We start from the raw sequence: 18,244 nt of genomic DNA, 5'->3' as shown, positions 1-18,244 counted from the left end.
ATAGATTCATCAAACCCACATGGAACATATTTCTGTATGTGGGCCTTGAGTTTAGTGAACAAAAAAAAAAACTTCTTGCTCCAAATTGGGTCAAACAAGTGTGTGTGTGTGTGTGTGTTCATGTCTCTGTGTGTGTGTGTGGCTGATATTTCTGGGGTTCATTAGCTGGGGCACTTCAGGCCTAGGAGCACCACTAGCTCTGATGAGCTCTGCTGGATTGTTACTGTACTGGTACCTCAGAGAGGTCTGCGACTCAAATGGCACCCTATTCCCTTTATAGTGCACTACTTTAGACCATAGCCCTAAGGGCCCTGTGCAAAAGAAGTACACTGTAAAAGGGAATCGGGTGCCATTTGGGATGCAGGCAGAGTGAGGGCTTTGACCTAGATCAAAGCAAAGCCCCCTCGCTGCGCCTTTCAACTCCCCCCCCCCCCCCCTCTCCCAATCTGCCTCCCGATTTTCCACCCTTCACAAAGTGTGCACTTCACAGCACCCCCCCTCCGCTCCCCACCCCTCTGTTCCTCATCTCTCAGTCACTGTAAGAGCTGGGTTGTTGTTAGGAATATGTAAATGGAGATTCAGGGTAGAATTTAGAATTTCCTTAACTATTTCAGCTATTGTATAACTACATCCTTGGCTCAGAGCACTCCGATCAGGACAGATCATATTAACTCAGTAAAGCATATGATTTCATTACAAATCTAATATCATTACAAAATAATGACATATAATTACAAAATCTATAGGAATATTTGCATGCGTATATGAACTATTAATACATAGTAAACATGACTCATTGTATTGTGCTGTAATGCTTCTCTCTGGAGACACTAGGAGTAACTCTGTCCATCTTTCTGTCTCTCTCTAGCTGCATACATACCTGGTGTTGGAGCTGCTGCGTGGTGGAGAGCTGCTGGAGAGGATCCGGAGGAAGCAGCACTTCAGTGAGACGGAGGCCAGCCGCATCATGAGGAGACTGGTGTCAGCCGTCAGCCACATGCACGATGTAGGAGTGGTACACAGAGACCTCAAACCAGAGGTACTACTGAAGCACTCCGTGTGTGTGTGTGTGTGTGTGTGTGTGTGTGTGTGTGTGTGTGTGTGTGTGTGTGTGTGTGTGTGTGTGTGTGTGTGTGTGTGTGTGTGTGTGTGTGTGTGTGTGTGTGTGATCAATACATCAAATTACAGTACCAAATACTTGGACAAGTGGATCTGAAACTGACCTCTCAGAAGTGTTGCTTCTCATCCTTCCCCGTCACAAGGCTAGAAAAGGCCACTTATGTGCCATTACTAAATGGCAGTGATACATTTAGACACAGTAGAAATAACACAAGCATGTTTCTCTCTTGAAACCCGTCTTTCAGAACCTGCTGTTCACAGATGAGAGTGAGAACGCTGAGATAAAGATCATAGACTTTGGTTTTGCCCGGCTGAAGCCTCCAGACAACCAGCTGCTGAAGACGCCGTGTTTCACGCTGGCCTACGCCGCGCCGGAGATCCTCAAATACGACGGCTACGACGAGTCATGTGACCTCTGGAGCCTGGGGGTCATCCTGGTGAGTGGAGGTCTGAGGGGTACAGAGGAGTGAATACATATACCCTTCAAATGCATTGAAGGAGAAGGTCCTTCCCTCAGAACTTCTCCTCCAATGTGTTTTGAGAAGGAGGTTGGGGAACAAGGGAACCGAGTTTCACCCAGGGAGCGGGAGAGGGAGAGCTGCTCAGTCCCAAATAAAAATTTGGCCTCTAACGTGTCACACTCAAGCTTATTTAATCCGGCCGCAGGTGGTTTAGTAAAATATAAATAAATGCATTTTTTAGAAATATTTTCTTGGGGGGAGAAAACTACCTCAATCTATATTTAAAATACTACAACCAAATTGAAACTGTATAAATAATAATGGACATTTTATACAGTCTCTTCACTTTCCAGCTCGCTAAAAAACACCAAAATGAAAGCTAGACTGTCTGGGAGCATCAAAAATTGGTCTGTTTTTTGCACATTTTGATAGCAAGTAAATCTAACACATTTTCAGTGCGGCTGCCGGAGCTAGGTGAAGACAATGCAGCCCGTGGTCAAAATGAGCTTGACACTCCTGCTTTATACCAATTAGCTGCACTTCTCGTAGATCTGGCATTTCATTGACACTTCGATACAGCTACAGAAATTCCAGCTTGATTCAGCAGTTGTGTGTCAACATTCTGTGTGACCAGGCCATTCACATGTGGAACTGTTCTGGTGTTCTCTGCATGCTGTGGTCTGTCTGATACCCATCTGTCTTATTCAGTATAGTTAACATGCTTCTCTTCTGTTATCCTGTGGTGCTCTGCTCTACTCTGTTCTGCTGTGCTCTGTCCTGTACTGAAACACTTTAATATTCACCAGTAAATGAAGCGCTACGAGCAGCACTCTGCACTCCAGCTGCAGGCCTACTCAGAGTGGAGTGGGTTAATGGCCTAGGCTACAGTCTGCCGTTTGGGAAGCTTTTCAATGCTCATTTAAATTGTTGATTTTTATCATAACCCAAAACACGAGGTTTTCTTAATGTAAACAATGTGTAGCGTCTAAAGATGGCTAAACAATCTCTCAATGTCATGGACTGTTGCTCGTTACATTTAAAACGCTGTCTATGAATTTGAGAAGGGTTTCATTTCCCCATCCCTCAGCAGATGTTGTTGTTTTTATTAATCAGACTGAGCTTGAGGAAGAGAGGGGGAGGGAGGAAGAGCGATTTCTCCGCTTGGCCTCTCGAGTGTGCAGCCTCTCTCTCTTTTCTCTTCTCTCTGTGCGTCGCCCCCTGGGGGTACAGTATAGTAGTGTGCTGGCTGGGCTGAATGTGTGTACAGAGCCGTGATGTGATGCTTCCTGACAGGCCAGGCTCTGTACGGCAGAGTACCCTGGAAGCATAGTGAGCCGAGGAGAGGACACACACACATGTCACAGAGCCACAGAGACAAACAGGCACTGGAAAAATGTTGTTTGTTTAATGAGGCATTAGAAACCAGGCCAACCTCAATCAGGCTTAGATCAGGTGAGAGTACACCTGGTACATTAAAAAGAAAGGAGGACCAAGGCACTCTTCATATAATTAATTAAAATGCCTTTATTAGTATGGCGTGTTCAATAGAAACAAGGTTTTAAAAAATCCGACATGTTTCGGCTGCATGGCCTTCGTCAGGGAGTACAAAGAAATAATACAATGTCCTCTTTTGAACAGCTTTTCCAATTAGCCCTAATTTGAAGAGGGAGTGGTTACAAAATTGATTGGCCACACCTAGTAAGCAATACTATACACATTAAAAAGTGAAACACTGTAGCTGTGCCATCACAAAAAAATACAACTCCAAGCTAGAGGCACCAGAACACCCAGAAAGGTAGTTCCAAACATGACTGGGAGAAGTGTCAAGAACAAGAAAGCAATATATTCCATAGTACACTAGAACACAGCAAAACATGAACAACAACAGTCTAAACATAGCTGAGGGCAATTGAGGAAAATGTGCACTAGATGACAGCAAATGGACCTATCACGACCCTACAGGAAGGGTGAGAAATCCATATCTTCATGTAAACCAGGGTATTTAGTGGCCTGTAGTTTGTAAATCCCAAAACTTTCCCTTTGGTTTAACTGTTTAAGATGGTCCCCTTTTCTAATAGAGGCCAGAATATGATCAATACCCATAGCTTGAAGGGAGGCAGGGTTGCCATGGTGCAAGGACTTGTAGTGCCTTGCCTTGGGGTAGTCTTCATTGCCTACCCGTATGGCGTATTTGTGTTCCGCTAAGCGGTCTCGAAGGCGTCTCTTTGTCCGTCCAATGTAGAACACCTTGCACTGTGGACATTCCAATCTATAGATGACATGAGTGGTTTTGTAGTTAATGGAATGCTTGACGTAATACTCCATTTTGGAAGCTGTGTCAACAAAATACTTCTTCTGTGCAATATTTCTGCAATGGTTGCAATGGTTACATTTAAAAGAGCCCTTGGGTTTGTGGTCAAGCCAAGTTTTTTGAGAGTCACCCGGAAGATAACTGTGGACTAATTTGTCATTTAGGGTATCTCTTAAAGCTTATGACTGGTGGCTCAGGAAAGACTTGGCGTAGTAGCGTATCACTTTGGATGATTCCCCAATTATTTTTTATGATTCTTTTAATGTTCTCTGCTTCAGTGCTGTATTTTGTAACAAAATACACTCTCTCTGATGTATCACGAGGCACTCCCCTTCGCAACTCTGTCAAGTAATCCAGCCCTTATAGCTGCATCTTTCAGGACCTGAACGCTGTAGCCCTGATTCAAGAAGCGACTCTCCAATTCAGCAGCTTTGACACTGTAGTCTGTTTCCTGAACGCTAATTCTGCGGACTCTTTGTAATTGGCCATATGGAATATTCTCTTTTAGCCTTTTGGGGTGAAAGCTGTCTGCCCTCAGAATGGTATTCCCATCTGTAGCCTTCCTAAAGATAGATGTGTGCAAACATCCTTTGTCGTTTTTCCTAATGTCGAGGTCCAAAAAATGAATGTTATCCTTGCTGTACTCCATAGTTAGTTTGATGTTAGGGTTAATGCTGTTAAGGTATTGGTGGAAGGAAATAAGTTCATCTTCTGAGCCGGACCAAAACAGGCAAACATCATCAATATAGCGTCCCCACCATATAATCCGGTCAAAGAAATGGTTATTAGAAGGATCCAAAATGAAGTCCTTTTCCCATTTACCCAAGTACAAACCAGCGTAGGAAGGGCTGTAGCAAACTCCCATGGCACATCCTTTGACCTGTTTAAAAATACGGTCCTGAAAGATAAAGATGTTATGATTAAGAGTCCATTCAGTCTGTGAGATGATGAATTCTGTAGGAGGCATCTGTCTCAGGTCGGGTACTCAAGAAATGGTGCATAGCTGCCAAACCTTGTTCCTGTTCTGTGGTGGTGTATAGATACTCCACATCCATGGTGACTAAAAAGGAAGCTGTACCTATATTGTTCAATTCCTTAATTTTGTTCAACACATCTGTGGTATCTTGAAGATAGGGTGGAAGTGACGTCAGAAAAGGCTTAATAAAGTAATCAATGTACTTAGAGATGGGTTCTGTCAGACTTTCATTACCACTAATGACTGGTCTGCATGGGGGATTTTGAAGATTTTTGTGGACTTTTGGAAGAAGGTAAAAAGAAGCCATACGCGGACTGCCATTGACGCGGACTGCCACACCTGGTACATTATTTACTAAGCTAATGGTTTAAAGATGTGTACACATGCATGGAGAACATGCATACCATAGTATACACAATATCAACATATAGGCTACTGTCGTGTCTTTGGCTATGCCGGATTAAGTGATATGACATGCTAATCTATAAAATTCTTTCTCTGTAATTAATATTACCTGATTAAGCTAATCATGTAAATGTAATTAACTAGAAAGTCGGGGCACCACGGAAGAACGTTTATAGAGCCTTTATCTTCCGAATAAACTCTTAAAATACTTAGTAATACTTTACATCGGTAGCAGTCAATATTAACCCTTATCTTATTTTCAGTCTCATAATGAACGTTGTAAATTCTTGGCTATCTTCACGAACCCTGGCTAACAAGTTGAATCAGCAATACCAAATTGGGTTTAATTATTTATTTACTAAATACCTAAACTAATCATACAGAAAACGTCCTGGTGGACGGAACCTGTATGAAAGCTGGTTACACAAAGGAAAGGGGGTTGGGCTTGAATGAAAGAGCGGGAAGATTTAGGAAGAAAGAAACAGCAGCTATGCTATCGTAAATACATTATCTTATGCATTCTAAATTACCGCCCATTTGGAAAAGGAAAATGCAATAAATATTTACTCTGAGCTGCGCTTCGGTAGATTGGTCGGAGATGCTGGCCGGGTTGGCCAACAGATCTGGTGGTAAATTGGATACGTGGTGGTATCTTCGTCTGGTTGTTAGACTGGATCCGTCGTCCGTCCTTTCCTAGCCCCCGTCTACAGCGGCCGCTGCTAACTCAACGGCTAGGAAGTATCACTTCTGTAGTGAATAAGCTCAAAGTTCATACCATTCGCCACCAAAGCTCACGCCGAGGTTGGCTTAGTTCTGTACTTGACATGTGTGTCCTTCTAACGTAGAGGCTGCAGACCTCACGTACTGGAACAACGTGGTTATCTTTTCGTCAAAGGCTTATATAGTGGAGAGGGGGAAGGATTCATCGTTTATAACCCCTGTCTCTTCACAGGGGTGGGCCACTGATCAAGCAGGGCACTTTCCTTATGAAAACCCAATTCTCTCATTTGGAAGCTAAAATTACATTTAATCTCCTAACAAACAATTCCAATATCAAACATTTCAATTGCATAACAATTCCATGTTACTCTGATAACTAGAGGGTGTATACTTTCTCAGGTACAGTTTATGTCATCCTGTCATCAGTCATAATGTCTCAGATGACAACCGAACTGACATCCATACTCATTATGTTCCCAAGCATATTTCCAACTGGTTTTATTACCAAAATATGGTTCCTTTTCCCCATTTGTTTGATGTTCCCAGACTCTCTATATTTAACACAGGCTATTCAAGTCCTTCAGTAGGGTCAGAGAGGGGAAGGGAGAAAGGTATTTATGGGGGGGGGTCATAAACCTTACCCACAGGCCAACGTCATGACACTACATGTAGGATTACAGAACATAATATGTATTATATTGATCATATATTTATTATTATTATATTTCAGTACACCATGCTGTCGGGTCAGGTGCCGTTCCAGTGTCAGGGGAAGAGTCTGGCCCGCACCAGTGCTGAAGAGATCATGAAGAAGATTAAACAGGGTGACTTCTCCTTCGAGGGAGAGGCTTGGCGGAGTGTCTCACAGCAGGCCAAAGACCTCATACAAGGTGAGCCTGGGAAATGGAACATCAGGGGCAGGGTTGGGGTCAATTCGAACTGAAGTCGGTCAATTCAGGAACTAACTGAAATTCCAATTCAATAATTGAGAAAATTGAAAAGGAGAAGCTATTTATTGAAGGAGAAGCTATTTATTAAAGTGGAAGCTATTGAGTCTCAATGCAAAGTTACTCCTCAGTTCTCTATTTTTCGAGTTATTACTTAAAAGCGATCAAAATGAAAAAGAATGATGAAGAATGATGAAGTCATGTCAGAGAATGAGGTGATGTAATAAGGAGGCAAGCCAGCCTGTTCCCTATAAAGTAAACAACATAATTAACTTCAAATGTATAACTTCAACCTAAACCAAATCGTTTGCATGACTACTGATTTAATTTACAGTTTCAGCCAACTTACAAGGAAAGTTACAAATTAACTTTCAAGGTTTCTAGCCATCTAGCCTGCAAACGTTAGCCCTACTACCCTGCTAATGTTACATTAGCACTACATGAGACAACTAGTTGCTATCAACACCTAACTTACATTAACGTAAACCAAAGTTTTGGACATACATAACGCCATCTAACCAGTTATCAAATCGTATTAGTGCAGTGTCTTACAGGTTGATGGCTGGGGCCCATCCGATGATAAAAGCTTACAGGCTGGGTTAGCTACCAAAGCCAGAGGAAGGCGAGCGCAATAGATCGATTCCAGATGTCCGTCAGCTAGCGCGCTAGCACTAAGCCAAGGTGGAAAAAGTTACAAAACTCCCGTAGCTTACTTAACAGAGAACATGCCCGAAAAGTTGACAAAACAAAAAGGACAACAGACGAGGTACTACACAATTAGAGCAGGTATGATTTTATCTATCGTTTTAAGCCCACGGGAAGAAATGCTGTATGGCCGCACGTGCCCAATCTGCTTCTTGTTTACGTCACACTGCCTGTGATTGGTGGATTGTAGCTCGCCACCGCCAACACTTTGTCCGGAATGTAATTACATGCTAGCATGGCTAACTGCTAACGTTAGCCAGCTTCAGCAAGCTACCGAGTTAACATACGAACTCGGTAGCACAGATCATCCATATGACATTGAGAAATAGTGCATTGTGGGTCGTTTCAAAGATATCCGGAAATAAGTAAATAAATATTTAATAACCCAAAAACATAACTATATTTGTACTTATAGGTAACCAGATTGTGACAACAAATAAGTTACTAAGTCTTTGACCACACTGTGTTGTTACATTGGTGAGTAAAAAGTCATGCTTCCTACCCTTTCAATTCGAATTGACCCTGATCAGGGCTTTTGATATGAACTTCAGGCATGCTTTGCTACAAGGTGAAGTTGCACCTTGCTTCAATGGTTCAACTTACTGAATAACTAAAATAATTATTCTGCATGTCCGGCCAGTTAAACGTTTGTTTTTCTTGTGTTTCACCCCTAGTTTGGTAAAAGTTTTGAATGACAGCATTATTGAGTGAGTTGATGTATTAGTTTTGATTTGGTGTTGTCTGGTAGGAGTTGTGGATCTTCTAGTGTGTAGGGGATGCTGCTCAGTGTTCACCACAGGTTCTGTCTGTCGTGTTCACCACAGGTTCTGTCTGTCATGTTCACCACAGGTTCTGTCTGCTCCAAGGCTCTCCAACCCTGTTCCTGGAGAGCTACTGTCCTGTAGGTTTTCATTCTAACCCTGATCTAGCACACCTGATTGTTATAATTAGCTGGTTGATAAGCCGAATCAGGTTAGTTATAACTGAGGTTGGAGTGACTAATTGTGTTCCTAATCTACGACGTTTGTGTGGTACCTATAGAGCTGCTGACTGTGGACCCTGACAAGCGGATCAAGATGTGTGGTCTGAGGTACAATGGCTGGCTCCAAGACGACAGCCAGCTCTCCTCCAACCCTCTGATGACACCAGACATCCTGGGTTCCTCCACCACCTTGTCTGTACACACCTACGTCAAGGCTACCTTCAACGTGAGCTTTATTCATTCATTCAGGAGAGGGTGGCATGGTGAGAGGGAGGGCCAGGTTTGCGTTAGAGGATGCTGCAGGAAGAGTTGGAGAATATCAAATATCCCCTATTCAGTTGTTCTCATCAGCTCTTCCAAAGGGGATGGCGGGGGTGGGTAAAGATCCATACATGTTTTTATTTGAGTATTTTTAGTCTATTTTTAGTGAATGTTTATTGTGTTGTAGGTTACTGTTGTTCATATGAATGTGTTTGTTGTGCTCTGCTTCTCCAGGCGTTCAACAAGTGTAAGCGGGAGGGTTTCCGTCTGCAGACGGTGGACAAGGCCCCACTGGCCAAGAGGAGGAAGTTGAAGAAGACCAGCACCAGCACAGAGACCAGGAGCAGCTCCGGAGAGAGCACCCGCTCCTCCTCCTCCTCCTCCCAGTCCCACCCGGACACCCGCTCCTCCTCCTCCTCCTCCTCCCAGTCGCACCAGGACACCCGCTCCTCCTTCTCCACCTCTTCCTCCTCCTCCACCTTGTCTCACCACAACACCCACTCCTCCTTCTCCTTCTCCCAGTCTCACCAGGACACCCTCTTCTCCTCCTCCACCCTGTCTCACCAGGACACCCACTCCTCCTCCACCCTGTCTCACCAGGACACCCACTCCTCCTCCACCCTGTCTCACCAGGACACCCACTCCTCCTCCACCCTGTCTCACCAGGACACCCACTCCTCCTCCACCCTGTCCCACCAGGACACCCACTCCTCCTCCACCCTGTTTCACCAGGAGAAGACTGGGGGAGACGTCGTCGTCGACCCTCCACCCCAACCTTCCATCAACTCCACCACCACCCCTGTCATCACACCCCTCGCCATGGGCTCAGACAACGACCCCGCCCCGGAACGCTCGCCGCCTCCAGCCTTCTACTTCTCAGACTGAGAGAGAGACAGAGAGAGAGAGAGAGACTCAGATGGACAGCATGTAGATCTCTCTCTCTCCCTCCATGGCAGCTCGCAGTCAATCGCTCACAATCAGCCACATGCATGGACCACAAGTGCATGCACGCCTCCAGGCTGAGCATGCAGCAGGAACAGGACCCACCTCTCAATCATCACTAGCAATAGACACACAGTAAATGAAAAGGACTGCCCTACCGATCCAGAGCTAGACAGCGGAGAGACCCCTCTACAACCACACCTCTGTTTCAGTCATGTCTTCCTGTTTGTCTGGAAGGTAGGTCATAGTCCTGGTTGTTTGCTTTTGTTTACACTGTGGTGTATTGCATTAGTAAAGACATTTTACTTTAAGCCACAAATACTGCAGCTTATCACATTGGGAGGAACCTGTTGTTGGAGCATATATTTTGCGGTATTTATATATGACAATAATACAGACTGAAATTATTTATGATTTGTTTTTATGTTAACTTATTAATGGTTCACAACTGTTTATGATAGATACAGTTCAAGTCGGAAGTTTACATACACTTAGGTTGGAGTCATTAAAACTCGTTTTTCAACCACTCCACAAATTTCTTGTTAACAAACTATAGTTTTGGTAAGTCGGTTAAGACATCTACTTTGTTCATGACACAAGTAATTTATCCATTAATTGCTTACAGACAGATTATTTCACTTATAATTCACTGTATCACAATTCCAGTGGGTCAGAAGTTTACATACACTAAGTTGACTCTGCCTTTAAACAGCTTGGAAAATTCCAGAAAAGTCATGGCTTTAGAAGCTTCTGATAGGCTAATTGACATCATTTGAGTCAATTGGAGGTGTACCTGTGGATGTATTTCAAGGCCTACCTTCAAACTCAGTGCCTCTTTGCGTGACATCATGGGAAAATCAAAAGAAATCAGCCAAGACCTCAGAAAAAAAATGGTAGACCTCCACAAGTCTGGTTCATCCTTGGGAGCAAATTCCAAACGCCTGAAGGTACCACGTTCATCTGTACAAACAATAGTACACAAGTATAAACACCATGGGACCACGCAGCCGTCATACCGCTCAGGAAGGAGACGCGTTCTGTCTCCTAGAGATGAACGTACTTTGGTGCGAAAAGTGCAAATCAATCCCAGAACAACAGCAAAGGACCTTGTGAAGATGCTTGAGGAAACAGGTACAAAAGCATCTATAGCCACAGTAAAAGGAGTCCTATATCGACATAACCTGAAAGGCCGCTGAGCAAGGAAGAAGCCACTGCTCCAAAACCGCCAATAAAAAAGCCAGACTACGGTTTGCAACTGCACATGGGGACAAAGATCATACTTTTTGGAGAAATGTCCTCTGGTCTGATGAAACAAAAATAGAACTGTTTGGCCATAATGACCATCGTTATGTATGGAGGAAAAATAATGGATGGCACCATGAGGTAGGAAAACTATGTCAATATATTGAAGCAACATCTCAAGACATCAGTCAGGAAGTAAAGCTTGGTCGCAAATGGGTCTTCCAAATGGACAATGACCCCAAGCATACTTACAAAGTTGTGGCAAAATGGCTTAAGGACAACAAAGTCAAGGTATTGGAGTGACCATCACAAAGCCCTGACCTCAATCCTATAGAAAATATGTGGGCAGAACTGAAATGGCGTATGCGAGCAATGAGGCCTACAAACCTGACTCAGTTTCATCAGCTCTGTGAGGAGGAATGGGCCAAAATTCACCCAACGTATTGTGGGAAGCTTGTGGAAGGCTACCTGAAACGTTTGACCCAAGTTAAACAATTTAAAGGCAATGCTACCAAATACGAATTGAGTGTATGTAAACTTCTGACCCACTGGGAATGTGATGAAAGAAATAAAAGCTGAAATAAATCATTCTCTCTATTATTCTGATATTTCACATTCTTAAAATAAAGTGGTGATCGTAACTGACTTAAGACAGGGAATTCTTACTAGGATTAAATGTCAGGAATTGTGAAAAACTGAGTTTAAATATATTTGGCTAAGGTGTATGTAAACTTCCGACTTCAACTGTATATATGCTCAGACCTGGAACTCTAGAACCCTTGAGCTCTAGAACCCTTGAGCTAAAGAGGCAGTTTCATCACAGAACGTTTGCAATGGCAGGTTGATGTTGTTTCAGGAAGATTCCTACAATAGATATTTCAAACAGCCACTTCAGTGCTTCAGCCTCTCATAATGAGATCATGATGCAATTGTTTGTTGACCTGATCCGATCATGTAATCCTGTATTTATGGGTTTTTTATCCAACGTGAAAAGAGGGTCTCATGCTGATCTGAATGCATGTGACCAATCAAATGATGTGTCATTGTTGTCACAATGTAAGAAATCAATATGTAAAGCATATTTCTTTGACAATGGCTCTTTTGGATGGCCTTTATGAGAAGTCAGTTTGGAGAAAGATCACCTGTTCATTTCCCTGCTGTAAAACAATATATAGGCAGATATATCGGTATCGGTAGGTTTTATCCCCCAAAAACCCCTGTCGCTTCATCTCTAGTGATGTTACTGTTTTTATGGGTGTATTGTAGCTTGTTCTGTCACGGCTCCTGGAGGAATAGTTATTGTTTGTCTTGGAAAGAGGCAAAGGAGTACTATACCAAAAATCTCTGCCTTTTCTATATTAGATGGCTTGCCCTTGTGTATGCTTCAGACTAGAGATGTATATACAGGTAACTGCCAAAGTAAAGGAAACACCCAACATAAAGTGTCTTTAATAGGATGTTGAGCCAGAACAGCTTCAATGTACATGGAATAGATTCTACAAGTGTCTGGAACGGTTGGATGTGAAGACATTATTCCACCTAGAAATTCCATCATTTTGTGTTGATGGTGGTGGAAGACTCTGTCTCAGGCTCCGTTCCACAATCTCCCATAAGTGTTCAATTGGGTTGAGATCTGGTGACTGAGAGACACACACTATGCTCCTTTGAGACCCCTGTTTCAAAGTCACTGAGATCTCTTCTCCTAGCCATGGTAGCCAAAATAATTGTCAACTGGGCATTTTTATACATGACCCTAAGCATGTTTGGATGTTAATTGCTTCATTAACTTAGGAACCACACCTGTGTGGAAGCACCTGCTTTCAATATACTTTGTATCCCTCATTTATTCAAGTGTTTCCTTTATTTTGGCAGTTACATGTATATACAGTCTGTATGGCTCTGCTTTAGACTATTGTAAACAGTTGACTGGTTATCATGTTTCTTGACACATCTTTCATGTCTGTCTGTCTCTGTCTCTGTATGTCTCTCGCTCTGTCTTTCTCTGTATCTCTCTCAGGTGGTTTGAACTCTTGCCACTTACTGTCATGTTTGTTTCCTGCTCTTGTGATACCCACCTTGACATGTTGCTTTGCAAAGAGCGAGAGAGGACCTCTTTACTTGATTTTCTTGATCTACTTGCGTTTGAAAGCAGCATTCAGTGTTTAGAACCAAAGCATTCTGTAAGCTTGGAAACAGACCCACTTCTAGGGGTAGCTACCTGGCCAGGTTGCTGCTGATGTTTCCTTTCTATGCAAGTTTGCAAACATGTTTGTCAATGTAAATGTTATTGGTGAGGATACTTCATGTGTGAGGATCTGGACGGCGTTGTCCGACTATCGGGATAGAACATGATCATTTCTAGACAACACAGCACAGGGGACTTATTCAGCTTACGTTTTGGTAAAGTGCTTCATATGATATATTGGTTCATACTGAAACTATGCATCTATTCTAGATCTATCCATTATGTCAAGCTGTCCAAGAACATCTGAACCTATAGCTTGATATGTCAAGAGAACACCGTGGTCACACACACCAAACCCCCAACAACATGGCTTTCCATGAAATAAAAAGGCTGAACCCTTCCCTTGAAGCTAAACGGTACAAAGCTCATCTCTTCTCCTGACTTCAGTCTGCATGAGTTCCCTTCCTGCTTCTCTTCTGCCTCATTAAACCTCAAGCCTTTTGTTTGGGTCTATTAATAGTCTACAGCACAGCCACAGAAGAGAAGAAGCAGGAGATGAGAGGAGAGGATGGGGGGCGGTGTAATAGCACAGCCACAGAAGAGAAGAAGCAGGGGATGAGAGGAGAGGATGGGGGGGCGGTGTAATAGCACAGCCACAGAAGAGAAGAAGCAGGAGATGAGAGGAGAGGATGGGGGGCGGTGTAATAGCACAGCCACAGAAGAGAAGAAGCAGGAGATGAGAGGAGAGGATGGGGGGCGGTGTAATAGCACAGCCACAGAAGAGAAGAAGCAGGAGATGAGAGGAGAGGATGGGGGGCGGTGTAATAGCACAGCCATGGAGGAGGAAGCAGGGGATGAGAGGGAGGAGGGGAGGAAGTAGAGGGAAAGTGGATGGAGTCCTATGTGGAACTCGCCACTGGGAGTCTGATCTGCTGTGTCTTTGCTCTGTTTGTTCCAGAAAGAAAAACGCTCCAAACTGCCCACTTTTTGAGGAACATCTTCACACTTATTTGCATACCATTAAGAGGAAGGAGACCAAATATTTTTGTTCCGAATGTAATTTGTAATCTGCATCCTCACTCGTATCTATGCTGTTTAAACTAAGCTCAACCCACTTGGCTGAGTCCTGTGTATGGTCAGCTATGAGGGCTGATGAGGCACTGCCCATGGGTTTGGTTCTCTCACAGCACTACATTTAATACTACTAGTGGTACAATACAGACCCATCCCACATTGTCTTGGGTGTGGTTTTCTGTCGCTCGTCTTCTTCAATAGTACCGTAACAGTGGGTCCCTTCAGTGGGTCCGTCCCTTCAGTAGTACCGTAACGGTGGGTCCCTTCAGTAGTACCGTAACGGTGGGTCCGCCCTTCAGTAGTACCGTAACGGTGGGTCCCTTCAGTAGTACCGTAACGGTGGGTCCCTTCAGTAGTACCGTAACGGTGGGTCCGCCCTTCAGTAGTACCGTAACGGTGGGTCCCTTCAGTAGTACCGTAACGGTGGGTCCCTTCAGTAGTACCGTAACGGTGGGTCCCTTCAGTAGTACCGTAACGGTGGGTCCCTTCAGTAGTACCGTAACGGTGGGTCGCTTCAGTAGAACCGTAACGGTGGGTCCCTTCAGTAGTACCGTAACGGTGGGTCCCTTCAGTAGTACCGTAACGGTGGGTCCGTCCCTTCAGTAGTACCGTAACGGTGGGTCCGTCCCTTCAGTAGTACCGTAACGGTGGGTCCGTCCCTTCAGTAGTACCGTAACGGTGGGTCCGTCCCTTCAGTAGTACCGTAACGGTGGGTCCGTCCCTTCAGTAGTACCGTAACGGTGGGTCCGTCCCTTCAGTAGTACCGTAACGGTGGGTCCGTCCCTTCAGTAGTACCGTAACGGTGGGTGGGTCCGTCCCTTCAGTAGTACCGTAACGGTGGGTGGGTCCGTCCCTTCAGTAGTACCGTAACGGTGGGTGGGTCCGTCCCTTCAGTAGTACCGTAACGGTGGGTGGGTCCGTCCCCTCAGTAGTACCGTAACGGTGGGTGGGTCCGTCCCTTCAGTAGTACCGTAACGGTGGGTGGGTCCGTCCCTTCAGTAGTACCGTAACGGTGGGTGGGTCCGTCCCTTCAGTAGTACCGTAACGGTGGGTGGGTCCGTCCCTTCAGTAGTACCGTAACGGTGGGTCCGTCCCTTCAGTAGTACCGTAACGGTGGGTCCGTCCCTTCAGTAGTACCGTAACGGTGGGTCCGTCCCTTCAGTAGTACCGTAACGGTGGGTCCGTCCCTTCAGTAGTACCGTAACGGTGGGTCCGTCCCTTCAGTAGTACCGTAACGGTGGGTCCGTCCCTTCACTAGTACCGTAACGGTGGGTCCGTCCCTTCAGTAGTACCGTAACGGTGGGTCCGTCCCTTCAATAGGCTGTAGCCTAAGTATCGAACCTAACATGCAAATCAGCTTTAATATCAACCTTTGCACTTTTGATTTACTTTGGCCCTTGTTTTTCCAAATCGTTTTTTTTGAAGAATGTTCAATTGATATTTTGTTTCTGTAGACTGAGGTTCATGGACACGAATTGTCCTTCATTTGGATTGTAGGTAGAGTACATGTAAAGAATGCCACTACTGCTTACTCCTTTAGTTACTGCAAGGACGTACGTAGCCTAGCCGTCACTGTGAAAACAAAACCTGTGTGTTTGGTTCATTGACATATATGGTTTGGTCACTGTGAACAACCCATCATTCAGGTGTGCAGGCCAGCTGTACCATATGGCTGCTATTAGATAAGGCATTATGTTATGAACTGAAGCACATAGCAGTGGTCTGAGTCTTTTGGTCAAGAGAAACCTGTTCCTATAATATATATTGTATGTATTGGCACATGTTGTTGGCGATCCATGTCACATGGTGTGTGTGTGTATATGAGCTGTTTTTCCATGTCAATCAGATCCTATTGTTGTCTTGTTAAAAAGAAATGACTCTTACATGCATCCATTTGTTTTGCTGAGATGTGTTGGTGATTTGTGTTTGATGACGAGTTTCATAAGTAATGACAGATTTACAAACGGCTGTTCTAATTCTAAAATCAAGTTACAAGGGATCTTTTTCTTTACTTCATAAATCCTGCGTATCGCTTTAAATAGCTTTAGCATTATAGAACATGATTTATTTGTATTTATTTGGATTGTCTATGAAATGAAAATGTAAATCTTTTTTGTATTTTAATTTAAAGTAAAAGAAACTAAATTATTCAAAAGGAAGGTTAATCAAAGGGCACGGTTTGTCTCTTCCAAGGTGCTGTAGTTTCAAGGTGACATGTCCAAGGGCAGCCACAAGGGGGCAGTGTTGACCAGAGCCTGGCTCTACTGAACTACTACTGAGGGACTGTCCTAAACCTCTTCTCTGTAGCTCATCATCCACTCACTGTGCAACATTCGCTACTATATATTTCATATTTATCCATAGAAAAAGGATTTTAGAAAATATTTCAAAGAAGTTATTTCATAACTATTATATATCAAATATATATTCGTTCTTGTTTTGTCATCTAGCTGGGCTAGAATTGTGCATTTATTTACATTGGAATCATGGTAGTTAGTAGTTGGGTGGATAAGTGTACATGTAAAAAATGAACCAAAATAATGATCTTATTTTTCTTTGTGTCTTAAGGCTTTAAATACTGTAATTATGGTATGGCATAAGATTCTAAATAGTATGACATTTTAAAAAATATCACTCAACTGCATGTATGCAATGCAGTGGGCTGTCTTGAAGTGGAAACTTTATAGAGGGAAAAGGACATTGTACTAATGAGCAGTGTTTCAAAAGAAGAATTGATGTATTTTGTTTGTCTGGAAAATAAGGTAAAAGCTTTTGTGTGTAAGTCTTGTATTGGATTGTTTTGTGTGAGAACGAGTTGAATCAACTCACATATCATTAAATCAGAATTTAAGGGAGGGTGTCATAGGAGGTTGGTGGGAAGCTTAATTGTAGAGGACGGGCTCCTGGTAACGGCTGGAGCGGAATCAGTGGAATTGTATCAAACACATGGTTTCCAGGTGTTTGATGCCGTTCCATTTGTACCGTTCCAGAGATTGAGCCGTTCTCCCCTCAGCAGCCTCCACTGGCGTGTTTAGTTTTTATAAATCAATACTGTTTGTATTGTTTGTAATTGCAGATTTTGCTTGTCTTGTGAATTGTTAAATCTCTGTGAAGAAATGTTTATTAAAAAAAAAAATGTAAGGGCTTTAAGGTTTTCAAATCCTTTATATAGAAAATATAATACTGTTAATGTTTGTCACACATGTTCAATAAAGTTTCTAAGTTCACAATTTCTTGTGGTGAGGATGTCTTGGTATTGCAGGGAGGGCTAAATCTGACTGTTACATGATTTAACACATTTTGCAGAGATGAATATAAGGATTTGTTATAAGGAGAGATTGTTGCACATTTTCAGTAGGTTAAGGCTAAACATGGGAGACTAATTTCTAAACTCTCTTTTCCTGCCAATAGTTACTGTTCAGTATTGGAACAGCAGATGGGGCTGTGTGAGTTGTAGTGGCTGTCAGTCCACGACAATCCACGACAAACAATGACTGTCAGGATTGGTATCCCCAAGGTGAATATTATGGCAGCATCATTCTACCATGTAAATGCAATGCACACACACATTGTATGGTTCCTTTAGCTTAGCAGGTGCCTCTGACTAAAACGTTGACATGATATTCATAAAATAAGCTTCTACACACTGCTTGCAATGAATCACTTTTATGTGATCGTTTCAGCCTAAATTTCTTATTCAGTCAGGATCTGAATTCTTTGACTTTTTTCTTGGACTCTCGAGACATGTACAGTACTTAGTTGTCAGCACTTGTTCAATAAAGGTAAACCTTATTCAATGAATAAACATTGGTCACATTTGTGCCATTTTGAAACTGATGCAGAAAAGACAGAGAGAGAAAGACGGAGTGACAGAGAGAGAAAGACGGAGTAACGGAGAGAAAAAGAGAGAGAGG

General features: G+C 43.4%; 1 protein-coding gene across 2 annotated transcripts in view; it reads left to right on the top strand.

Moving 5' to 3' along the window:
- LOC106611337 (ribosomal protein S6 kinase alpha-5) overlaps positions 1 to 15,220 on the top strand; it is a 63,599-nt gene extending 48,379 nt beyond the window's left edge. The window contains exons 13-18 of one of the 2 annotated variants that reach the window (XR_014378747.1): positions 869 to 1,039; positions 1,365 to 1,556; positions 6,723 to 6,882; positions 8,494 to 8,545; positions 8,686 to 8,852; positions 9,122 to 9,308. Coding sequence is in view for 1 of the 2 variants with exons in the window: in XM_082955765.1 (XP_082811891.1) it covers positions 869 to 1,039; positions 1,365 to 1,556; positions 6,723 to 6,882; positions 8,686 to 8,852; positions 9,122 to 9,772 (1,341 nt within the window). In the remaining variant the exon portion in view is untranslated. Of the gene's footprint in view, positions 1 to 868; positions 1,040 to 1,364; positions 1,557 to 6,722; positions 6,883 to 8,493; positions 8,546 to 8,685; positions 8,853 to 9,121 lie in introns of both variants that reach the window. The other variant, XM_082955765.1, reaches the window with a different exon arrangement.
- Positions 15,221 to 18,244: the final 3,024 nt, after the last annotated feature.

This window comes from Salmo salar, chromosome 09, assembly GCF_965601325.2.
Source record: "Salmo salar chromosome 09, fSalSal1, whole genome shotgun sequence".
NCBI classification, from domain to species: Eukaryota; Metazoa; Chordata; class Actinopteri; order Salmoniformes; family Salmonidae; genus Salmo; species Salmo salar.
The sequence above is the reverse complement of the archived record's forward strand: the minus strand, read 5'-3'. Positions and strand labels throughout refer to the sequence as shown.